Source organism: Mus musculus, chromosome 6 (assembly GCF_000001635.26).
Source record: "Mus musculus strain C57BL/6J chromosome 6, GRCm38.p6 C57BL/6J".
NCBI classification, from domain to species: Eukaryota; Metazoa; Chordata; class Mammalia; order Rodentia; family Muridae; genus Mus; species Mus musculus.
In genome coordinates this window covers 84,849,179-84,875,634 of record NC_000072.6, presented here as the reverse complement: position 1 = coordinate 84,875,634, position 26,456 = coordinate 84,849,179, and the positions used below count along the sequence as shown (strand labels likewise).

The window sequence follows — 26,456 nt, the reverse complement described above, 5'->3', positions numbered from 1 at the left end:
AAGTTACTGTTATTTTAACTGGCTCCTCTGGTCATGGTCTGAGTCATGCTTTTAGCTTCTGCCTTTTCAGTTCCCACCATAAGTGGCTCAGGCCTAGACTTCTGCTATAAACTTTAGAACTACAGTCATAGACTAGGAGACCAGAGGTACTTCCTAGTGGCCAGACCACTTAACATTGATCCAACCTGTTCTGTATGAAGATGAAGCTCTTTATGTATTTATTGGTGTTGTGCTGTTTTTGTTGTTTCAGAAATCTGTGTTATCTACTTTGTTCACTTAACTATTAAACTTTGATCGCACATTTACAGTCTATATACTCCTGAATCCATGCTTGGTGCCTTTGGGTGAAATTTCTTTCTGGGAAGTTTAGCCCTTTGCTCTCCATTTTGTGGTCACTAGCCACACAGGGCTTGGATGATTTGACACAGAAATGGCATGACTTGAAATACACTATAGGAGGCACATGAGATGCCAACTCTGTATCATTGTCTGTGAAGTATATTTAATGCATTATTTTTATATAAGTTACTTATTAAGTGATAGTATTTTACTATATCAGGTAAATAAAATCTTATTAAGTTTAGTGTTACTCATTTGCAATTTCTTTCTTCTTTTTCTGTGGTTCCTCAAAACCTTAAACCTGCACTGGTGATGGACTATGCTTTGTGGCTTATAGGCGTGTCTGATAAATACTGCTGCCTATCAAGTACAAATTAATAGCTTAGAGACACTTGGCCTTCTGCTGATGAAGTAACTTCCCAGTCATTTCTCTAATTAAGATGTTGATTATTTCCATAAAATTGTATTATATGGGTCCCTGGTACATTTTTATTTTTTTTGAATTTTGATGATAGTGAGTACGTAAAAAATACTATCATTTCATGTTATTTTATCATATCAGTTCTGGATAACTTAGAGCCTTTGTGACTATCTCTGGATCATGAGGTTAGTCAGCAGTAAGCTGGCATCACTATGATGGCTTTGTTTCTGTCAGTTGAACTAGGATTTTCACATACATTACTGACACCTTATGTAAAGTCTTTGTAAGGCAATTTTCTTGTTAACTACAGACAGATGAGGTCATATCCATTGCATGATACAGTGGATTCAGAAATAGGAAAGAATTAAGAACTCATCTTGATCATTTAGTCCCTTGTGATTGGTGGGTGCCCTAATAATGAGTATATATTTTATTCTTACTTGTAAAGGCGATCTTCACTTGTGGAATCTACAGTGCATTCTACTCAGAGGACAGGTTTGGGAACATTATAGGTTTCTTTGCTGTGTCTTCTGGAAATGTTGGTTTTTAGCTCTGAGCATATTACCAAGAGTTTCAGATTGGTACCCTGAAGATTGCTTCATTCTTTAGAAGCTTGAAATAAAATCTTCATCATTCTAGTTCCATGAGTTAGATTTAAGTTGTTCTTTTAGGCAGGTCATATGTGGTATTGGGAACATGCATGAACTTTGGCATTTTCATGGGTGTTTTAAAGTTTTTTATGGTGTGGGTATTTTCTTACTGTAAGACTTCAGTCATTTTGGACCCTGTCAGGAGCAGTCCTAGTCCTAGGAGGAATAAGGTATCAACAGCCTTAAGAGGAGGGAGAGGAAGACAAAGACTCTTGAAATAGATAGGCTTAAATAGGAGCTAAAAGCATGAGTTCTTGTTTGGACGAAGTTACATGTACTGGACAATTCCCGTTCCATGAGAGCAATCCTGAGTGGGAAATATCCCCTCCATTCCTTCTCCTTCCTTCTCTTCCTACCCTGTCTCTTTAGGAGCAGACTACCTGTAGCTCAGGCTGGCTTCTTATCTCTGCCTCCTGAGTTCTAGGGTTGAAGCCTTGAATGGGTCATGCCTGACATGTTTGTTATTTTTTTTATTACTTAGTTCTCAAATTGCTTGGCAGTAGATTTATTAAGAAAAAAACCAGTCAGTCTGAGAAAGTTGATTTTTCTACTATGTCTTTTATACATTTAAGAGAGATAATGAATTTGTCATATTCTTATACTAAAAATTGACATAGGTTCTGAGATGGCTACCACGATGAATAGAAGTTTATCATTGCATTGTTAGGTTTCATTATGACACTTATATACATATGTGTCATTATATTTTGTCCTCATTTGTTCTCTTTCCTCATACCTGCTTTCTGTTCCCTTCTTTCCCTATATAATCCCGTTATCTTTTTCAATTGCATTTATCTGTAATTTTTTTATTTCTTACTGTGATAAGGATATCTGTGGAATATCCACAACGAATTCCATACTTGATAAGATAACTGAACTTCAGAATAATTCCCAGCAAAGTCATAAAGGTGACAGAGACAGAAGCTAGGAGAAGCACGCCCATGCAGATCCTCATCCCCAAAGACTTACGATGAGGAACATGGAAGAGAAGGGAGGTTGAGGAAATACATGGCGCCATGGTATGGGATATGTGCAGGTTGGAGATTGATTCCTAATGCTAGCCTTTGATCATTTCTTCACCTTATTTTTTGAGCTATGGCTCTCACTGTGACCTGAACCTTGCTAATTTGCTAGGGAGGGTGGCAAGCAAGCCTCAATGGAACCTCTCATCTCTAAAATTACAGGTGTGTGTCATATCACCCATTTCTTTTGTGATTGGTGTGGATCAAACTCACGTCCTCATGCTTATGTGGTGAGCACTTTACCAATTGAGCCAGCTCCCCAGCCCCTAAATAAATCATCTTTAAGAGAAAATTGTACTATGTGCTTTTAAAAAAATGAAGCCCACGTTGCTTCAACTTTTCATCCTCTCACTCACTTCAGTATAATTGAAAATACTTGTTTTCTGTGGCCTCTGTGAAATACTCCTTGTTTAGCATCAAGCACAGACCTTTTAGTGTATGCTTTAGTTTTATATCTGTGTCCCCAGTTCTCAAAACTATGAAATAAGTAAGAACCAAGTATATTCCTGGTGAAAAAGAGCAGTACTTTTATCTTACCTTGATTTCAGAGTGTTAGTTATAGCTCTAGATTTTACGGTCAGCATCCAACATGGCTGTGCCTGCTCACACTTAGCAGCTCTGTGATTTTCAGTAGCACTTTCGCACATGGTTGTTCCCAAAGGAGCGAGAACCATGGCACCAGCCTGGGAGCTGACCTTGAGAGCTGAGAGGATTGGGGGTTAGTAAAATCAGCTGTGCTGCCTAGAGAGTCACAGCCTTAGTAACTGGCCAAACTGGGGCCCAAGCCTGAACTCAGGAGTTACATTTGACACATTCTTTCACTCTGTGTATCATTGATGTTTCCATTGTAGTTAGAATGCTGTAAGGGCGATAAGAAAGGCTTTTCTATAGTCATACTTCCTGGGCTGTCCTGAAAAATTAGTCCATGTTATTATTCTGTATTAATTCTTGTCTTTGGAGTCTGGGGAACCTATTTGTAAAAGTTATAGAATTGGGGGGGGGGGGCAGGAGTGTGGCAATGGCTGGACTGTAAAAAAAATAAAAGTAATAAAAAATTACTAGTTTGTGGAAAGACTACACTGAAAATAGCAGTCGTATCCTACCTTTGCTCATTGGCAATGACTTGAAAGTCAGATGTATAGAACTGGAGAAAGGCAGTCTAGTAAAGTACATTGGTCTTGGCGTAGAACAGTGACTGGCTAGAGGGAGTGCTGAGCAGACAGAATATGTTGAGTTATTTTCTCCACAGGTTGGGAGGGCTGCCTGATGAGGACTCTAATAATGTGCTAGTGTTAAAGTAGCTTTGGGCTTGTCAGGATGATTTTTGATTGAAATTTAGCTTTCTCTCTGCTGCTCTCTAGGTCTGGTTTGGGAAAATCAGGCGGGGAGTGTCAGGTGCTATTTTAAGAGGATCATTGCCAGCCTAGTTAATCAGGGCTAGAGTCATTCTGGACTACTCTTAGGGTAGATCATCCTTCCATAGCTTGCCAAATGGCTTTTAATTATGCCAGATTAGTGTGCAGTTTGTTCCACGATCTGACTTCAAGTGGGCCCTCCCATTCAGAAAAGAGCAAAAATTTCCCTTCTTTCCAGGCATAACTGTTATTTTTAGTGGAACCTTTTAGTTATTTGACCAATTCAGCCATTCATGTGCTAAAAGATTCTGCAGTGCACCACTTAGTGATCATAGACTTGTGCCTTTGATACATTCTGGTGAGGGTATTGCTAGATAGCCAGCTACTGTGCAGTGATAAGTGGGAGTTGATCTCAAGGTTACCAAAGTGTCTAGGACAGTAGGTTCTGTTCCTGCATCCAGCTCTGCTAACTCCAGCCCTGGCTAGCAGGCTGTATTATTTAAATCCTCAAAATAGCATAATTTTACAACCCCGACACTATATCTGGATTTTCTCATTGTACATGTGATACAATTGAGGCATTTTTGACATATTGAATAGATTGCTTAATATCCTGTAACTAAGGGTTAAACCAGGGTTTTACCTCATAAGGTAAGAACCTGAACTCAAATTTGTTTAGCTATGGGTATTTTAGATTTTTTTCCTTGACTGCTTTCGAATACTTAGTTTTTATTACTAAAGGCAATTAAAAGATATGTACATTTAAAGCTATCTCACATGTAACCTCCCAAAAAGGGAGATAATTATTAGGCATTCCTTAAAAAAAAGAATCTTTGAAAACAGTTATTTATTCCCAGAAGTTCTGGGTTAGAGTTAATATTGTATTGTTTTCATTTGCTAAATTGATTGGAAAAATTGCACCTTATGAATTTCACATGCACTTTTGAAATAACTGCTGCATGCACTTTTTGTATATGTAGGGCAGGTTTATACTTATTGACGCAAATATTTTTTGGTTGGGATGCATGCTTAGCAAATCATGCCTGTTGCTGCATGTCTCAATAATTTGCTTCTTTTTATCTTTCTGAACAGTGAGGGACATTGGGCTGTTTCCAGTTTAAAGCTTCAGTGTCATTCATTATTAACGGACCTAGATATTACTTCCTTTTGGTGTAATACTTAGAATTATGATATTCTACTTAACTGTTTGTTAATGTTACTATTGATTCATATATTTCTACTAAAATTACATAAATGCCATGTATTTCAAATTTGAAATTCATGGAAATTTTCTTTATGGATGAGCACTTAGTAGAATTTGCTAAGGCTTTAAAAAGATATGCAGTCTCCACATTTCCCTGAAATTGGCAAATGGCCAGTGTGCTAAGTACCAGTAACCTGTGCTATGTACAAATTATGTACTATCAGATTCTGGCAAATATTCTGGTGGGGATTAAACAACAGAGCCACTCTGGAAATCAGTGCAGTGTTTCTCCAAACTTATGTATAACCAAAGGCACTCGTGGGCATTTATCCTTTCGGTTCAATCTGTACAAGAATACGTATGACAGCATTCTTCATAATTGTTTCACACTAGGTGAACGGTTAGATTAATGGTACTTTATTCCTCAGCAATAGAAAGAAAGCACATTGACATGTCAACAGCCTGGTGAATAAACCAATCCTAGAATGCACATCTCATAATTTCATTAAAAAGACATTCCAGTTTTGTGGGATGTGGCTATATGTAGTGTGCGTGCTCATGTGTATGTGTGTTCATGTGTGTGGATGGGCCTATGTGTGAGAGTGGAGGCCCAGGCTGACACCAGAAGCCTTCCAGGATCGTTCTCTACTTATTCGGTGTGGCAGGATCTCTGACTTGAATCCAGAGCTTGTTTTGCTAGTCTAGCTAGTCATCTAGCCCCAGAGATTCTCTGTCTCTGCCTCCCAAATTTGTGAAATTACAGGTGAGCCATTTTTGTGGGTTCTGGGGATTCAGCCCTCATACTTGCATGGCGGTGTCATCTTCCTAACCCATAATGTAACATTCTGAAAATTACAAATTTATAGAATGGAGGTAACCAAGAACTATGTAATTGACATGGTCAGAGTGAACTTGGGATCAGGGGGCAGTCAGAGCTGTAAAAGAGATTTTTGTACTTTTAAAAGTGTGCATCATGATTCTGTAAATGTCCGTACATGATGCGATATTTCTGTATGATGTTTGCTGTTGGGGGAACAGGTGACGCGTGCTTTGTCTCTTGTTGCAGTAGTATGGAAATTCTCCTGCTAGGAAGTTCAGCCAAGAGTGCCAGAGGAACACGCTGATCAGCTATTACCCTCTCCTTTCTCTTACTTCTATATTATTTACCAACTATAAACCTAGTATTTCTACTTTGTTTACTTTTACTCAGAATGACTCATTTTTTAAAAGAGCAATTGAATCTCAGTCTGACAGATCATATATTCTTAAATTCTAAATTTTTCTGTTTGTATACAAAAATTTTTTCTCTGTTAATCAGGAATAAGAGTTATTTGTATAAAATAACTTACAAGTAACTCACTTACAAGTATACAAATTCTATTTGTGTGTGTGTATGATGTGATTTAAAATTTCAGGAGGCACCATGTATCTTTTAAAAAGCACCCTTTATATACATCTGTGCATAATAATAATAATGTGTGTAATTCAGTTGATAAATCTGAGCTTCAGATTTTGGGCTGCTTCTGGCACTGACTTTCTGTGGAGTGTCTCTGATTCTTTCTGTATAAAATGTTTACACTGCATCTTTACGTTAAACTTTTCATTGTGAGAACTGTTGCAAATCTCTCATTACCTTAATCTAAAAAAGATGGGATTGATTTACTTATACTTTTAAACCCCATACTTTGCTGTTAGTTCTTAAGCAGAGGCTCTATTCATTCTTGACAAATGAAACCGGTTAGGAGATGTGTTTGGGGAAGCTTCAACTTCCAAATTGTAAAACACCTCAACATTTTATCAGATGAACACAAATGAGTCAGGTTATAAGAGACTTTCCTTAAAAATTACACTAGGAAATTGGGTGTTTGTTTAGTCCCTCTAGATGATTGCCAATTTTGAGATAATTTCTTGGAGTGAATGCAGAAATGCCCCATTTTCTTCTTTCTGATGGGAAGAATGACTATCCCTGCTTATTGTGTATTGGAAATCCTCTCGGACATATTTTGCATCTCATGGTTGGTCAGGCAGTTTGGCTTCCTCCTCCTTACATATCCTTGATTGTCCCTGGTATGTCAGAGGCCATGGACTATAAAGGTGGGATTTGAAGGTGGCAGCAACGTAACTCATATCACACTGCTTTTAAAAGTGTATAGTTTAGGTAGGACTTTAATAAATCACTTAAAGAAATATAGGTAAAACCTAAAACTTAGGTTTTCGTTGTTCCATATTGAATTACATCATGTATTAAATTTTCTTTTTAATTGTCCCGAACTTGATTGGATCTTATTCTTTAAGTAATTAGTCCATAAGGTGCACAGTTACGCACTGATTATTCAGGCTAGGGGTTCTGTAGCAAAAAGTCCACTTATCTTAAAAGTGAAACTCCAATCTTTTGCCTGATGGATTACTCTAATGACAGAGGAAGTCTGCAGTTTTCCTCTGGCCAGGTAAGGAGGTTGTAATTCTAAGCAGTTTGCTTTCCTACACATGATTAAGACACCCTTCCCTTTGAGGTTTACCCTTTCACTCTAAGGTACAACTGTTTATCATCTTAGGTCAAAGGTTATAAAAAGCAGTCATCAATTAGAGCTTTATTGGTTGTAATTGGTAATGCTCTGAAAGGAGCCAGCTGAACTGAATCTGATAATAAAAGACTCTTTGTGAAAATATTTAATAAATTAACACTCTGTCCTGGACCGGGAAGCTAATTATAAAGGCTGAGATTGTTAATCATGATGTTTACTTTCTTCAAAAGCACAGACTCTGCTCCGTAATCGTTAGACCTCAGGTTTCTTTCTTTTCTGTGTTTAAACCCCAGAGGGGATGCTCTTCTGTGCCTCCTGCCTGGGTATTGCTGCAGGAGGAAATGCCAAGACAAACACAGGTTATATAGGCATCTGAAAAATAAACAGGACTCTGCCAGAACGTCAGACTGCTTCTGCTCTTTTTTAGAAGGGTCAGAAGTTTATGTAGATTCTTTTTGTAGGCTTCTGAATATTCTGAATAAAATAAAAAATGGAGGCCTTTGAAAATAGTGATATTTTTAATGATAAAAATCATTACCAGAGCAATTACCCTTTCTTCATAGCTTATTTTCTGAGATGTTTTGACATTGTTGTGGCTTTTGAAATGCAGGCATTTTTCTGACCCCTAAAGTAGGTTCCCAGAATTGTGTGACACATACGCTCCTGACTCCTGAGTGACCTTGCCGGGGGGAACACTCTGAATGGATTTTTACATCTGGGAAAGGAATGTTTCTAGATTTAAGCAATAGGGGGCATCGTGGGGTTGTTCTTTACACATGTTCCTGCAGTCTGATCTTTAGGGCAGTTCTAATGAAAGAAACCCTGCTTTGGGCCTGCTGTGCAAATTAGCCATCTGGTGAAGTGTAATATCCCGCTGAACATCATTATGGGGCCCTAGGAAGAGTGCTCCCCTTTACAGATGGACACAAATTAAAATCTCCCTTTAAGGTTTTTTTTTCCCCTTTAAAAAAAACCTCTGAATAAACCTGTCTACACTTGGTTGCTGTGACAGTTAAAAGAGTGTTCCAGCTGCAGGCAGGATGGTGAAATTACAGGCTTTGCCCAAATGGAAATATTGCTTCCTATAGACAGGCCGGAAGAACAACGGTGTGGATTTCCTGTCTTCCATTCAATTCCTTTGTTCTTCATCTGAGTGTCTTTCTGTTTCTCAATCTGAGGGTTATTTTCTGTTACAGTGATTAGTAAAAAAGTTTCTTTCATATACCATTACCATAGAAAGAACTGGTCTGTTGTCATTATGTCATGAAGAAGATATAGGGTCTGCCCTCCTTAGCATACTGTGTATTCACATTGACCACGTGTGGAGGCTTCCTGATGTTATTCTTCCCCCTTCTCTAACACTACACAAACATTATACTATAGTTTAAGACATGAGGACCAGTAACTACATGAAATAGGTGTCTGTGCATGGTTGTTCCTTAAGGTTCATGGAGCCTTGTCCCTGCCCCTCTGTCAAAAATAATGTGTGTAGCTTTGCCTGTTACCTGCGAATATCCTTCAGACAGTATAGATCACCTCCAGATTAATCATGATGTCTCAAACAATGAAAATCTGTATTATTACACTTACTGTTTAGGGACTAGTGACCAGGAAAATAGTCTATATATGTTCAGTGAGTTTATTAATATTTAAAGGAAATATCTTTGCTCCCCCCCCACCCAAGTGTGTGCATACATGCCACAGTGATGTGTGCTGGTCTCAGGACAGTTTGGCAATCGGTGCTCTTCTTCCACCATGTGGGACTCTAGGGATGGTACCCTGGTCATCAGGCTTGATGATAACCAGATCCATCTCACCAGCCTCTTTTCCATTTTGGAATATTTTTGACCCATAGTTAGTTGAAACTACAGATGCAGAACTCACATATATGGATGGCTAGTTAGCTGTGGTATGCATTTTATCTATATAAAGAAGGACATCCATAGAAAGGTTTTCATTTGATCTTTCTTCACATGATCCCAACTGTCCAATGGTACATATTTGTAACCTGTATCTGCAGAATGTGTCTTTCGAACCTGGTAAATCTGATTTTTCTGCTCCTACATATCTAAACACAAAGCCTCACTCATTTGTCCACATTGGATAGCAGTGTTTGTGTTTCTCCTCTGTCTAGGCAAGTATTTGAACACCTGAAGAATTCAAGCTTTTTACCTGTGCTTTTATTTTAATTTTCAAACATTTATTCAGTGATTCTGACATTAGTGTGGTTGGAGAATATGTATTTGAGGGAAGCAAGTAGGAATAGTTTTTGGATAAAGATGCTGAAAGTTGTTTTCCATGAGAGTTCAGTAAAATAAGCATATACAGTACACTGCTACTTCCTTGGAGAAGTGTGTGTGTATGTGTGTGTGTGTGTGATATACAGGTTTCCAAAAGGACATATTTAGAGGGGAGCACACCAACCAGTGCAGAGTAACTACATAGTTACCACCTGTTGTGACTGGATGGCTTTTGTATTCACATTGTCCATTTTGTGTTTCTTAAGTTTTCTAAAAGTCACGTTTTACTTTTGTAATTAGTAACAATTTAAAACATGCTACTGTGTAAAACACAAATAGCAAAAATATTTTTAAAAGAAGAACACCAGCAAAAAGTATCAAAGTGCATTACTTCCTAGCAAATTCTAATGTTAAGGCTGATGATTTGTTTTAGAGGACAATCTCATCTCTGGGTATAATGTAATACAAAATATTTAAGTGGAGTTTGACTTTAGTAAGTAGAATAACAAGAGAGGTGAGGAGCTTAAGAGTTTGAGACTGTGTTCCACAAGTAGCATCATACAGACTGAATATATTTACATTACATGTTACACTTAGGAACATATTTATATACAAGCAATTATCATCAGTAAATAAAAAAGACCATGAATTTGAAGGAGAAAAGAAAAGTATTTATGGGAGGTTTTGGAGAGAGGGAAGGAAGGGGAGAGATGTTGAACTCAAATTATAATTCTAAACTTATAAACAAGATTGTACATATTAATAAAAGCAAAAATAAACAAAAGGAAGGTAAAAATGGAAAAAAAAAGAGTTTGAGACTGTGAGAGACAATGTGGGCAGGGGATCAGTGAGACCTTGGTCTTAGGGAAATGGCCTATTAGTTCCTGGGGGCTCCTGTCACATTGTTACCAGTTGATCACATTCTTTCTAAGTTATTTATTTACTTTAAGATGTTTCTTTATTTAGCTCTGTTGTATCTTAGGGAGTAGCTGTCAGTTCAGGGCCATCTTCATCTACATAGTGAGTTCTAGGTCAGGCTAGACAACAGGAGAGCTTCTGTCCAAACCACATCCTCTCTCTACCCCATCCACCCCTCAAAAACGAAGAGATATCTTACTTAACATACTGTTGGCTTATTAGCCAACAACATTATAATGAAGCTTTTCTAAAACACACGCTTTCTCTTTACCTTACGTCACAAGCCTTCATGAGCTTAGGAACACTGGACAGTATTTTAATGCTATAGGTAAGGGCCATTTTAAAGAGCAGAATCATGAACAAAAAGCACAAAAATGTAGAGAATGTGACATTGAATAGGCTATGAAAGTGATACTTGTTTACAGTATGAAACTGAAACAAAAGGCTGCATTTTGCCTTGTTTGACCTTAACTAGGAACATGTGTATTGGACAATTTTAAGTTTTAGAAATTCTAAACATAGTTGTGAATGTCTATGAACGAACTATGAGTATTGATTTTGGAGTTCAGCTAACTTTTAACAAGTGGTGAATTTGCAAGTACAGAGTTCTTACATAATGAAGATGGACTGTATTCTTTTCCCTGTGTTCCCTGTCTGTAAATGAGATGCCATCAAACTACTGACCTAGGTTAGAGATGCTGTGTGAGCTCCTTCTGTTTTTATCACCATTTCCACTGTCCGCTTGTTCATGTGTCTTCTAAATGCTTCTCAGGATATCTGCACCCCTCAACACTTACCCCTTGTTGGAAGCACAGGATCTTGCCATGTAGCCCAGCTTGGCCTTGAGCTCATGATTGTCCTGCCTGTCAGGCTTCCCAGTGCTGGGACAGCAGGCCTCTGTGCTGTGTTCTGACTCACCTCTTGGAATCCCATTTTTCCATTCTTCATTCTAGTCTCTAGACTTGGACTTCTAAACTGTAAGGAATTCTTACTGTCATTACAGCTGTTGACAAAGAACTTTCTTTGTAAACAAGGAAATTCACCAATTGCTGCAGCTTTGTCTCTATCCTTGTACCTCATCATGGAGAAGAGCTTCTTTAGATTCTGAGAATGTGTGATGGGCTATTTTCTTTGAGTCTCAGTGTTACTTCTAGGAATAGTTTTTTCTCTTTACCTGGCTCTTCCTTTTCTCACTAGTTTTTTTTTTTTTTTTTTTTTGATTAGTATAATGGTTAGGTACCCCTCAGATGTTTTCTAGCAATAAACTAGCTTCCCCCCTTGCCCTCCCTCAAACCTGCAGATCTATTAGCTGTTCTGAGTTGGGAGTTGAAATGAAGCTCTCTTGGTTCACCTAGTGGCCTGTTTCTGAGCAAGGAGGTACTTCACCAGTTACCCAGAGTAGACTGGTCAAATGCCTACTTCTTGAATCCTGCCTTTTGTTACCAAGTTGACAAAATTGGCAGAAGGAATAAAATTATTAAAGGTGAGTTAATTAATAGCTACTAGGGAAAATCCAACTCATTTTTGTAAACTGGGAAGCCAGACTTATTAGTTTAGTTGGTCCCCTTTCTGTTAAAGGAATATTAGAAAGGAAATTTATATGATTTTTATATAGAATTTTATTATATATATTCTCTATCATTTACTACAAAGAAATCAAGTTAGTGCCTGATAGTCTAATTAGAATGGAGGTTTTCCTTAAATTTACAGTTAAGTGTATCTTGGCTTTTAAGCATGTTGAATATGTAATGTCACACTAGAATAATAAAGGTCTCTCAAGGCTATTAACCTTAAAATGAAAAGCCCTTCTGTGGGTATAGCACGTAGTTGACATTTAACAGCACCACTGTCCTATGAGTTGGTGACAAGTAGGGAATAACTTCGGAAGAATAATGGCAGCCCCCACTTGTTACTTAATAATTTGAATAATTTCTGTCCTCATTCACTAGTGGATGAAAAAAGTGCTGAAATAACCATTCTAATATTTAATTTCATTCTATAGATAGGAAATACTTGTAGAGAGTGGTAATCACTTTAGCAGGTGAAGCTTTTTTTTTGTTTGTTTTTTGTTTTTTTTTTTTTAAATTTTTTTAAGGACACAGGGTTTAATAGACATGACCCAAAGGCAAAGTTAACCTTGCTATTATCTATATAGCTTGTGAACTGAAACTGAGTTTAACATTTTTAACATTAAAAAAAAGTAGTATTTCATCACAGGTGAAATTTATATTAATTTGTTTCAGTTTCTCCAAGGAAGGTTTTGGGTATATGCCACGTTTCTTTATGGATTGTCTACAGCTGCTTTGACATTGCAGTGGGGTAGGTTTTTCAGTTCCAGATCAGCCTGAAGGAGCAATTGTAATCCTCTTTACAGAAGGTATAGTTTGCCCACCCCCAGCTACATTGTGTTTGTGTAGTTGCGATTTACATTAATTTTCCCAGTTTGGTTCAGTGTAGATGATAATATAACAAAGAAATCACATGGAAGAGACTTCTTCAGCTTTTTAGGAAGTGGGAGAAATTGTCCTAGATAGACCATTGCAGTGCTTTCTCTTCATTGCCTAGTTTATGTTATTTATTTTTTAAAAGTAAGCACTTATATAAATTCTTGTTATTGACTAGACACTGTTTTAAGAGCTTTATAGCTCGTAAGTCCATGTAGCTGCACAAGGTTGACGTGTTCACAAACGAGAAAGACACTGCACAAGCACAGGTGACAGGTGGAGATAGATGGTGAGACTTCACATACAGCAGGGAGACAGAGCAGTTACATTGGTAGGAGTGGAGCCACTGTTGGGATGTAGCCACCTGGGTCTAAACCCAGTGCCCTGGATCTCTCTGGGATCTCTGTGCTTGTTTAAGAAGAACATTTTTTACAATGGAACATGGTATTACAAAACTGTAATACAATAAATACAAATATATAAAGAAATAATACAAACTTGTATTATTTTCCTAGAGCTGCTATAATAAAATACCACAAAGTATATGGCTTATAACAACAGAAAATTTGTCCTTTCCTGATTCTGGAAGCTTGAACTACAAATTTAAAGCATCTCAGAGACCACACTCCCTTTAAGACGACATGAAGAGCCAGGCAGTGGTGGCACATGCCTTTAATCCCAGCACTTGGGAGGCAGAGGCAGGTGGATTTCTGAGTTCGAGGACAGCCAGGGCTACACAGAGAAACCTTGCCTCAAAAAACTGAGAGAGAGAGGGGGGGGAGAGGGAGGGAGGGAGAGAGAGAGAGAGAGAGAGAGACTGACTACATGAAGAGTTTATTTCTTGCTGGAATCTGTGGGTCCCAGCAATTCTTGGTGCTCTGTGCTTGCATCTGCATTGACCCAGCTGTGCTTCTGTGAGCACATGCCATTCCCCCTGCCTGTGTCTTTCTGAATCTTCTCTTTTGGGAATACCAGCCATAGAAAACTCAAGCTCATCCTCCAGCGGGCATGGTCACACAGTTGGACTCATCACATCAGAATGATTGCTAGTTCCATCTACAGCTTCTTCCAGAGGTTCTGGGAAAGTCATAGGTTTGGGGGAAATACTGTTCAACCCAGAACAGAACTCGTGAGTGTAGAGCTCATGAGCGAGGTATTGTGAGCACCACTCATGTATGTCTCCCATGAGAGCTGTGAATGGGGCTAAACACATCTGTCATGTCACAGTATCGAAAGGTTGGAAACTCCTGCATGCATTAAACTGGAAATTGACTACAGGAACATTGAGGGATTGTCTCTTTTGTTTTTGTTCTGTCCCTTCTTGGTAAGTTTCTATCTGAGAAAAGGATTTGCCAACATCTTCTCTTACCTTTCCCACTTTCAGTTGACCCTCTGATCATGAATGATTTGAAAGCTGGCTTTCATCTGGGCATTTTTTCTTCTGGAATGCTCTATTTGTTTTTGAAGAGACATTTTCTTGCTTACTATAACATTTTAAGGTTGTTTTTTCTTCATTTTTGTGAAGTTGTGGTTTTTGACTCAGAAACCAGCCTTGGTGTGCTATAGCTTCATTTCTGACCGTGTAGTAAAGGTCACCTCTGTCTGCCTTTTAGAGTTTTGTGATTAGGTTCAATAATGGTCATAGTTATTATCTTTTCTTTGATTATCATCATTATCACTATAGTAGGCTTTGACATATATGGAGTTCTTCAAATTCCACACCTGGAGTCTATTCCAATCTTTTCAATTTCAAGGATAATTGGTCCAATTACATTATTTCCTCTTGCTTATTTTACAGGGTGCCCGTGAAACATTTGAGAATTACTACCGAAAACAGAGGCGAAAACAGGCTCGTTTGGTACTCCAGCCTCCGTCTAATATGGTAGGCTCGCTACCTGCACTCTCTCTACTTTTCCCTTTTTCTTCCTGGTAGCTGAGTGTATGTGTGAATGCATGCACGCATGCTTGCCTGTCTGTATGTCTCTCTGTGTCTCTGTATGTATATGCCTGTACACCTGCCTGCATGTGCTTGCTGTCATTCTGACAAAATTTTGAGTGGATGTGCCTTGAAGTAAGAATGGCAGTGAACATTTCATGACTGTTGTGTGACATCCATTATTCTAAACACTAGGTATGTATCCGGTGAGTTCATTTCCATTATTAACATGTGGGGTCAGTGGCAACATCATTATGTTTACCTCATATTCTATGGGATTAAGCTTCCCCAGATAAGTAACTGATTTTTACATCTTAACGTAATAACACAGAAACAGTAATTTTGCTTTGCTTTGTTGCAGCATGAAACTTTAGATGGCTACAGGAAGTATTTCAATCAAATTGTAGGGTAGGTACCTATTTAAGATTCTATTCTTGATTTATAAGACTTATAAAAGATACACCTCTCCTTGGAAAACTTTCTCTTTCCCTTTTGCTAAATTTTAAAGAAAAGATGTAAAGGAACATCTTCCTGGGCATGGTAGGACACACCTGTGAGCCAGTGCTTGAGGAGGGTGGCACGGGAGGGCCATCCTGGGCTACAGAGAAATGGTGTCTCAAACAGACAAGAAAGGATGAAAGGGACAGCTTCATAGTTTCAGCATTATGTTCTCGAAGGATACTTTTGTACTAAAGAGTTGAATGGACTTGTAGCATTATTATACTTGCTATTCTGTTTTTCTATTCTTTGTTCCATCAGAGAGGGAGATAATTAGCCATATTGACAGAATTTTTATAGACATTAAAATATTTTAGGCCTATCAAAATATAGGAACTTTGTCAACTTTGTGACAGTCTGAAGGCAGCTGTATGATTCAGTAATCTGTGAGTAAAACTATGTTATATTAAAACAACCTTTATTGAGCCGGGCGTGGTGGCGCACGCCTTTAATCCCAGCACTTGGGAGGCAGAGGCAGGCGGATTTCTGAGTTCGAGGCCAGCCTGGTCTACAGAGTGAGTTCCAGGACAGCCAGGGCTACAGAAAAACCCTGTCTCGAAAAACCAAAAAAAAAAAAAAAACCAACAACAACCTTTATTAACAGGTTGCTGCCAGACTAATTCAACAGCATGCATGGCTGTTCTCACTTAGAGTAGACATAGTAGTGTGAAGTTAGGTTACTTAATAAAGACCTTCATATACAAGCTGCTTCATATACAAGCAGCTTGTTCCAACTATATGATGACAACTATGGTTAAAAAAAATGGCAATAGAATTTGGTTGTTCAATACACCTTGCCTGCACACATCCACCTCCTTTTCTTCTTCCTTCACTTCCTCTCTAGATTCCCCGCTCTTCTCCTCCCTTGCTTTCTTTCTTCAGATTTATATTGCTTTGATGTAAAGAATAACCTCTATTATGCATATCACTGAGTGTTGAAGGATTTAGCTACTGCTAGAATGCTCACCTAGCATGCATGGGTTTGATATTCATCACTGCATAAAACCAGGTATGGTAGTACACATATAATCCCAGCGCCGGGAATGAGGGAACTAGAGGATCAATAGTTTAAGATTACCTTAGGCTACATAGGCAGTTTATGGCCAGCCTGAGCTTCATAAGACATGAGATCTTGTTGTGTTTGATTTTTTTTTTGATAATTTAAAAATTCCTTAATAAAGGGAATCTTGTTTTGATTAAATTTTTTAAAATCTATAATTTTAGTGTTTATTATATGTGTCAGATTTGTTAGTTTCTTGAGATGTATTGTATTTTAAAATATGTTTAAAATATACTCTATTAGCTTTATATAATTTCTTTTCAATTGTTGGATTATGTGGTTGACATTAAAAGTGAAACTTCAGTCTTGGTAATGTACCTATGAAGGTATTAATATGATTTGAGACATGTTTTCAATCTCTGAAGTAATTTCATTTATGATAATGAATAGCTTTCCTCACAGAAAAAGTAACATTCCATTTGAGTTAGATGCTAGCTGTTAATGTCAAAGCTTAGTGGTCATGATAGCAACTGTGATCTCTGACATCTCTGTTTTCTTTTCTTTTCAATCTCAGCTTTTTTGTGGTTGAAGATCACATTTTGCATACAACCCAGGGCTTAGTGAATAGAGCCTACATTGATGAACTGTGGGAAATGGCCCTTTCAAAGACCATCGCAGCATTGCGTACCCACTCGGTATGTGGGATGCCCCAAGTGCTTACTTACAGCTGACTATCTGCATACTGTCTGGTGTTGCACTGAATTCAAGTCGACATATATGTTTTTGGCAACCCCCATTTGGAGATTGTAGAAGAAGTTCATTTAGGTTTCTCTGTATCACTTAGCTTACCTTGTTAAACATATCTACAATAAGAAACAGTCACTCATATCTGTCCATGATTCTCATTGTGTCCAGAAGTATTCTATGTATTTCCTATATCGGTGTTACTTCATCCTAACTTAGTACAAAGTCATGTATTATCACTGATGTATTTTTATGTGTTTCATATTCATTCATTCATTCATTCATTCATTCAATTATAGCTCATGTGCTGTACACATTTATACATATAGATAAAGGATTGCTGTCATGAATGTTACACTCTTTGCTTCTAGTTCTACAATCAGCCCTTCCTCTCGGCTTACTTAAATTCAGATGTCTAAGCTTTTGCTGGCTAACTGCCTGCTAAGCTTAGCTAGTAAGAGACATTAGAGGCAATATAGTAGATACATTTGCTAAAACTTTTAAGATGTCATATTGTCATGTTGTTGGCTGCTGTCATTCCTTGTCCATGATAATCCTTCACTGTTCTGTCCCTTATTCCAGGAATACTACTTCATTGATACTTGCATAACACAAGACTTCTTTATTCTACAAGTTTAATTTAGTGCCAATAACATGTCTCACGAGTTTGTTACTGGCAGGGCAGTTATCTTAAAATCGAACATAAATATTTTCAACAACAGCAAGTAAGAGCACAGAAACTCTAAAGCTCTAAAGAGAAAGTCTATCTACTAAAAACTACAAGTGAAAAGCAAGGAAAGAGATGGAAATGATTGTCATTGAAATCATAATATTTTTCCTGAGTGGCAGTGAGGAGGTTCTGGTGAGCATATCCAAGAAGTTCTTGGAAGCAGCTAGTACTCCCTGGGAATGGTACAACTGCAGTTACAGCCATTGCCTGTTTTGCATATGCTCTCTTCATAGCATGAAAGAAAATAATGGAAAGACACCCCTCAAAAAGCTGAATCCAAGATAAAAATGATTCCTTGGAAATTTATGAGCACCAGATAGAGAAATTTAATCCAAAGATGAAGACTGTGTGCCATTTCATGGTTGAGAAGATAAAGTCAAAGTCAGAAGTTTATCTTACAGTCACAAAGAAATGGAAAATATGAGCAGAATAGCTAAGAAACATGGATAGTAATGGAGACCTTGTCATATAGCTGACTGAGATTGAGAAAATGCATTGTCCATCAAGGTGCCTATAGTTATAGAGTGGGAAAGTGGGAAGGAGTCACGTAGTGACAGCAAGGGAACTGACAGCAAATCCTGACAGACAGACATACGGACTCTTCATCATGTCTATCACATTAATTAGTCCTGTAAAAGGTGGCTTTCATTCAGAAAGTATTTAATGGACACAAGAATATTTTAAGTTTCTGGCTTTAATATCCACTGCAAAGGAATTAAATGATCATATCCAACAAAACATGTGAAAGAGGACATTTGGGAAAATTAGAAACATAACTAGAAAACTTAAAACAAGGCAGCTTGAGTAGGTCCACTTACGTTAGCAACCCAGGGAGTATAGGAAAGCTAGATCATTACAGTGCTTTGGGCAGTTTGTCCATAAGGAGAAGCAGTCTAGAAAACACAATCTTTAAACAAGAAGATTGGGGCCATTTTGCATAAATATCAGTTTTGACACCAACAAAGGTCCTTATAAGAGACATTATACATATAGTAATAATAGAATCTGAAATGCATCATCATTATGGAGAAACTGAGCATACTGCCATCAGACCCTGAGAGGTTACATGAAGAACAAATAAAGTTATTATTGAGGAAACTAGAATATCAGATGTGATAAAATTTTAAATTAATAGCATATATTCTTTAATCCTCCTGTGGAAACTGTCTTCCAGGCCAATCAAGTAATCAGACATTTGTAGGCGAGGCCATATATGGTGCTTATTTGAAATTTTTGTTTCCTGCTTATTTTATATCCCTTATATTGTTTAATGATATTTTCTTTATTGTATAGTCAGACTTACCTAAGATGCCTATCTCATTGATCCCATGTTTATCTGTTTTAAGTGATCAAATCGTCATTCCTTTTCCATCACCAGTTTGTCACTTTTAGCTCTCTTCATTTCATTTATTACATGAATATGGTTATTTGGTGTCATTTGTGCAGTGTTTAGTCAGGTTATTTTCAGTCTTGTTTTTCCGGATGTTTGCACATAAAGATATAAATAACATAAAAAATAATAAAATAACATAAAGTTATTTTGAAAATGGCATTAGACACATATCATAAATTTTGGTACAAAGTATTTTATTATTGCTCTTTAAAAAATAATCTTTGCATTTCAGTTTTTAATTTTTTTGTATTTTAGTTTATTTGTTATTGTGTCTGCTTATGATGGGGGCATGCATGTGTGTATGTGGGGAGGTCAGAGGACAACTTTGCAACCAGTTCATGTGTGTTCAGGGGATTATATTCAAGTCTTCTGGTTTGTGTTGTTGGGCAACACATACCTTTGACTGCTGAGCTATCTTGCTGGCCCCATTTTGTATTCTTCTTTAACCAAAGAATTTCACAGTGTGTTTCCACATGTTAAGGATATGTAGATCGTTCTACTGAGCCCCATTTCCTTAGTTCTCTGATTGAGCCTTTGCTACCTTGTGCTAGGAAATGGTTAGGTTCCTTTTTAGAAATGCCTTTACTAGCTGGTGCATTAGACAATTTAATAAGTAAAACGTGATTTTTTTTCATGAGCTATTTTCTCCCTGTCTCCCATTTCCTTTAGTCCTACTGTTCTGATCCAAACCTCGTGTTAGATTTGAAGAACCTCATTGTACTCTTTGCGGACACACTTCAGGTACGTGCATTGTTAACACCCGACTTTCTGGCGTAGGTCCATCAGCTTTGATTCAGTGTGCTCTCCCCTGAGCCTGGCTTGCTTTGTTGAGTTTTTACTATTTATTCTTTTTCCTAGAGCTAGATCTTTTTACTTCTTTATAGCACATGCCATGCTTTATCTTGAACCTTTATGCTCCCATATGTAAGTGGTCCTACCGTTTTGTTTTGTTTTTTTCTCTCAGAGAAAAATGTCTTGAACCATTTGTAGAATTAGACATTTAAGTGATTGTAATTGCTCCATGGCACCCATGTGCCTTGTAGTGTGTTCCACTACCATCTTTATCCTTGTGGTTTGTTTGGACCATGTTAGAGAAGCATGAGGTATTAGTGTGTTGGTAGAGGCTGCACTTTCTCTCTGTTCTTGGAGAATTGCTGTGGGCGGTAAGTTACCATGGGGAGAACTCAGCTGACATTACTATGTTGCTTTTTATTTTGCTCATTTCCTTTTATGACCTACCTAGAAGTTTTGATATGTGTCTTTGAATTTTTTGAGAGTAAGCACTTCATATTAGGTAGAAATGAACAATTCTGCTTCACCTTTTCATTGTTGTTTAAATAATGAAATAGATTTTAGCACCTAATCTTATTTGTTTATTTGAAAAGTCTCTTTTGAAAACAAATCTGTTTTCCTTCAGGTGTATGGTTTTCCTGTGAATCAGCTTTTTGATATGTTGTTAGAAATCAGAGACCAGTACAGCGAGACTCTATTGAAGAAGTGGGCAGGGGTTTTCAGGTAAGGAGCTGCAGTTGTGCCCGTGTTCCTGGCTTCCCCTGCCCTATGCGTATGCTCCTTTGTGGACTTCACAGATATAATGAGCACCAAAAGCACATGGCTTGTAGTTCTTTTACATGCTCCAGTTTATAATTCAGAATTCTAATGAATCAAAGTGACTTGCAAAATGATCTTCCAAGTTTTCCTGTTTCAACATTAGTGCCCGCTCTGATTGGCAAGCCCCACAGCCTGTTTGGTTTGTTTGGTTTATTTCCTTGGGTAAATGGCAGATTTATTGATTCACACCACCCAGATTATCTTGTGTCTAATTACTCTATTTTATAGTTTTTGGGTTTTCCTGAAGATCGTACTTGGTAGTGGGAGTTAAGCCATCATGAATATTAGCACCTTAGGAGAATGTTTTATTTTACTGGAAGTCTCTTGTGTCACAGACTGACCTTGAGCTTCTGATCTCTAGCATGGAATAGGTGCAGCATTCTGTGCTTTCTGTGGGTTTCTGTCTGCATTTTCATAGGAAAGTTTCTGCTTTTGGAGAACTCTTAATGTACTCAAAGAGAGAATTTATTCCTGGAAAACATTTGCGATTGGTAAAGAAGAGAAATAACATAGCTTAGATTATTGCTAGAAGTTATTTTTCATCTCTGACAGTTCCTAAGTTAGAATACACTGTCTAGCATACAGTTAAAGTTGTGATTATGATCTAATATATCTTAATAAAATGATCAGCTCCAATAGTCTTTTCTCATTTTCTTCCCACTTGCCTTTAATTTTCTTCCCATTTGTAAATCACAGACACTAGAAGTCATGTTTATAGTTTTCCACCTTTTTCAGAGCTTAGTTTCTCTCTGATTTCTTTTAAAAATGCCCAAACCAAATGGCTGAATTATGGAAAGGGTGTAGTAAGGACTGGGCAGTGTTGATGTGAGGCTGAGGCAAACATAATCGTCAGGCTGTCTCAGAAACATCTCTGTGTCTTAATCACCCCCTGTTCTCTCTTCCTGTTTCTTCATTTTTATAGAAATATACTTGATTCTGACAACTACAGTCCCATACCAGTAACAAGTGAAGAGACATATAAAAAAGTCGTAGGACAATTCCCGTTTCAAGATATAGAACTGGAAAAGGTAAGGGACACTTTAAATTAAAGCTCTCTTTCTGTCTTTCATTAGATTAATTTTTCTGAAACTGAGAAATTTGAGTTCAATAGATTTTAAAACACCTTTAGAGAATTCCTTCTGGGTCTTAGAGGTACAGAATTGCTCATTGGGAATCGGTAAAAGACTTTGAGGTTCTAGCACATCTTTAGAATTTGTCAGATCACTGGGATAATACAATTTGATTAAAATTTTAAATTCTTAATTTTGTTGTACTGTCCAAATAGTTTCTTTTAAAACCAGACATTTAAATATGCTGTTTGGTTATATAATCCTATTGTTTTGATGGTGCATTGAGTGGTTTCTCCCCACCACAGGTACAGTGAAAGTCCTTTCTACCCAAGTCCTATGCTGCACCTGTCTAGACTTGTGTTATTGTCTTTTGTTGTTCACAGAGTCACAGACACTTGGAATCATATAATTCCAGGGCACAGTCATCACTGAGGGAAGTCAGGTCAGGAACTCAGAGTAGGAACCTAGAGGTAGGAGCTGATATAGTACAGCTTACTGGCTTACTCATTCATGATTTGTTCAACATGCTCTCTTACCCAACCCAGCATCACCTTCTCTTACACTACTGACACTGAGCTAGGCTTGCCCACATCAGTCATCAATCAAGAAAATGCCCTACATATTTGCCTATAGGCCAATTTTATTGATGCATTTTTCTATTAAGATTACTTCTTGCCATATGACCCTAGTTGGCATCAAGTTGACCTAAAAACTAGCCAGTATAGTTGACCCATTATTCTAACTTACAACTCTTATGTCACACTACATCTTTTAGAGAAGTCAGGGAGGGAACTCAAGTCAAGAATATGGAGGCTGGTACTGAAGCAGAAGCCATGGAGGACTGGTTTTTACTGGCTTACTTGTTATAGTTTGCTTAGCCTGCTTTTTTATACCTTCCCACAGTGAGCTGGGCCTGACCACAACAATCATGAACCAAGAAATGCCTTGTCAACACACTTGTCCACACACTTGTCTTATTCTTTTTAGTATCAGAAATCTCTTGGAGACAGCTTTTTACATTTGATACTCTTAAGTCAATACTTTACAGGGTAGGACAAAGGGTTTTTTGCTGTAAGGACCCAGATATAGCTGTCTCTTGTGAGACTATGCCGGGGCCTAGCAAACACAGAAGTGGATGCTCACAGTCAGCTATTGGATGGGTCACACGGCCCCCAATGGAGGAGCTAGAGAAAGTACCCAAGGAGCTAAAGAGAACTGCAACCCTATATGTGGAACAACAATATGAACTAACCAGTACCCCGGACGGAGCTCTTGTCTCTAGTTGCATATGTATCAAAAGATGGCCTAGTCAGCCATCACTGGAAAGAGAGGCCCTTTAGACTTGCAAACTTTATATGCCCCAGTACAGGGGAACGCCAGGGCCAAAAAGGGGAAGTGGGTGGGTAGGGGATTGGGGGGGTGGGTATGGGGGACTTTTGGGATAGCATTGGAAATGTAAATGAGGAAAATACCTAATTAAAAAAATTAAAAATTAAACACACCACAAAAAAAATAATTTTAAGTGTCTACAATGGATTTAGTGACCTGCTTTCATTAATTTCTTGCATTTACAGCAGCCATTTCCCAAAAAGTTTCCTTTCTCTGAATTTGTGCCAAAAGTTTACAACCAGATTAAAGAATTTATCTACGCCTGCCTGAAGTTTTCAGAAGATCTTCATCTAAGGTATGAGACCTCCCAGTGCTGAGATTGTTACTCTCTAAATACATACTCTGGAAAGTCTTTGCTATGAGTTTGGAACTTTGGAATAGGCTTTCACTGTTATGGTAAAAGGGAAACGCTTTTGAATGACATAAGTATATATTACATTTTAAACAGTATCAGCGAAAAGTTACTGGAAATTATAGTTTAACCTACTCACTTTACCATTCCATTCTACGTGATGAAAGTTTACAGTGAGAATGGGGTAGTAACAGTCTTTGGAATCAGTATTGTTGCTCTGCTCTGTGTCTGTCTTAAGCACAGACTTCTTTGTGTGCTCATTTGTTGCTTTAGTCTACATGTATTTTCGAAAATGTGTAGTTGGGTGCTCCTTAGTAGTAAAGACATTAAGAAGCTAAAAGGAAGGCCTTTATCTTCCTGAGGACGCAGACAGCTGGAGGTCAGTGCTGCAGAAATTCAGGGTATGCACAGCAGCCACACTGCTCAGACTAACAGTGCCTGAAGAGGCTCAACGCTATATCTGAACTTGCACCTGATAAAGTTACAAAAAGAATCAGTGAACAGAATCTATTGTGTGTCAAGCCTTTCTGAAAATGAGTCCAGTTAGGAGTGGGGTTGAGTCACTTCTTTATTGACTACCATAGCTTGAGCATAGGTCTTCCAGTGTGCTAGGCAAGTGCCCTCCCACTGAGCTACTCCCCAGCCCTGGTTACTTTCAGATGGGGAGACAAGATCTTGCATAGTTGCTCAGCATAGCTTTGAGTCTCATCTGTAGCCTCCACAGGCCTTGAAGTTTCTATCTTCTTACATTGGTCTCCTGCATAGTTGTCAATTAATTATCTTTCTTCTTGTTAAAATTATAAATCTTGGGATGGTACAATTAATTTTCCCATCTAAAACCAAGATTAATTTTATAGAAAAGTCCTTTTGAAATCAGATTACTTTTGAAAGGCAAACACCAATACATTGTTTTCCTTAGCTTCCACTCCATGTTTGAATGCTCATAGCCTCCCCTGCCACACACAGCATAATGGTCAGATAACCTCATGTCAGAGGTCAGTCTGTAAGGTCTTATTATGTTTGCTACTGCCAGGAAATGATTTCAAGCCAATTGCAAAATGGCCTCTACTCATTTACTTTTATTTTGGTGGGGAGGTAATATTGGGATAATGTGGGAAAATTACTTAGATAGGTTTCTTCTTATTTGAATCTTAAGTTTTTGAATGAAACTTTTTTCTTACTTAATGTAAGAGTGTTCTTTCTGTTTCTGTCTCTGTCTCTCTCTCTGTTTTTGTTTTGCAAGTTGATCTGTGTTTATTAAGTTTTTGATCCCAAACTTCCTTTGGTGGGTTTCATTTTGATAGTTTAAATGAAATATTTCCTCAACTTGAGGGAGGTTTTTCACTTGCCTTTTATTACTGGGTTGATATTGCCTTCTACCTCAGAATATATTTATCTTGTGACTTGGAGTCAAAGATTACTTCTTCTATTAGAGCTGTCTCAGAATAGACATATTTGTCAAGAAGGTAATGTGTATAACAATAGTTCTCTCAAACAAAGTATCACATAGTCAGAGAAATGTTAGCTGGAGATTTCTTATGCAACTTTAAAAATAATATTTTTTTTTTCTGAATGAATAGTTTGTCTCGCAGCAGACAATGTTGAAAGACCTGTAGCTATTTTGAAAGTTCTTATCAATAGCAGGGTCTCCTATAATAAAATGATACTCTGATATTTAAGTAAAAGTTCAGTGCACACATAGATTTTATTTTTCTACACATTGTGAAAAATAAATCTTTGTAAAGAATTTTGGATTGTTTTTGCTTTCTAAGCTTTAAAAAAAAAGAAAGAAAAGAGTTTGGAGGCTATATTGCTGGGTAAGTTCCTCAATTGCTGAATATTTCTTAGGCAACTTAGAAAACAGAGAGAAAAAGTATCTTAAGAGAAATTAAAGTTACTGTGAAATAACCCCTTACCTCAGTCTAAATAGCAATCACTGAGAAATCCAGCAATAAATGTTGGAGAAGATTGCTGGTGGGGTGTAAATTAATATAGCCATTATGAACATCAATTTGAAGTTGCATCAAAAAGTTAAAAATAAAGCTACCATGTGACCTTTATTTATGCTGGAGAACTTATCTCTGTGATAAGATTGTTACAGAGATATTTATACACCCGTGTTCATTGTGGCTCTGTTCACTATTGCAAGAGAATGGAACCAGCTTAAATGCCAGTCAATGCATGAATTGTTAATAAAGACCTAGTACATATGAAATAGAATACTATTAAGCTCTAGGGAAAAATAAAATCTCTAAATTGCCAAAAATGGATCTATTTAGAATACTTAATTTTTTATTGGTTATTTTATTTATTTACATTTCAAAGCAAGGTCACTCAATCTCAGAAATAAAAATCCCTTATGTTTTCCCTTATATACAGATTATAGCCTGTAACGTTACATTCATAATTTGCAAATAAATACATGTGTGTAGTTTAACATGTAGAAGATAGACTAAGCAGATAGTTTTAGATGATGATGTAGATGAACCAATGCAGTTAAAGAGAATAGGTGTATGTGTGTATTGGATAAGTCCATAAAAATATAATTGATACTGAAAGTATAAAATCTAACATGACATTCCACAGTTTCAGAATGGCTCCTTTTCTGAAATAGT

The 26,456-nt window shown here is 37.5% G+C and overlaps 1 protein-coding gene across 5 annotated transcripts in view; it reads left to right on the top strand.

The window, feature by feature from the left end:
* Exoc6b (exocyst complex component 6B) overlaps positions 1-26,456 on the top strand; it is a 451,773-nt gene that overhangs the window by 194,624 nt on the left and 230,693 nt on the right. For 4 of the 5 annotated variants that reach the window (XM_006506729.3, NM_177077.2, XM_017321822.2 and 1 more), the window contains 7 exons: positions 14,917-15,000; positions 15,416-15,462; positions 17,127-17,247; positions 20,089-20,160; positions 20,837-20,934; positions 21,953-22,058; positions 23,675-23,784. In XM_006506729.3, coding sequence (XP_006506792.1) covers positions 14,917-15,000; positions 15,416-15,462; positions 17,127-17,247; positions 20,089-20,160; positions 20,837-20,934; positions 21,953-22,058; positions 23,675-23,784 — 638 coding nt within the window. The remainder of the gene's footprint in view (positions 1-14,916; positions 15,001-15,415; positions 15,463-17,126; positions 17,248-20,088; positions 20,161-20,836; positions 20,935-21,952; positions 22,059-23,674; positions 23,785-26,456) is intronic. The other variant, XM_006506728.3, reaches the window with a different exon arrangement.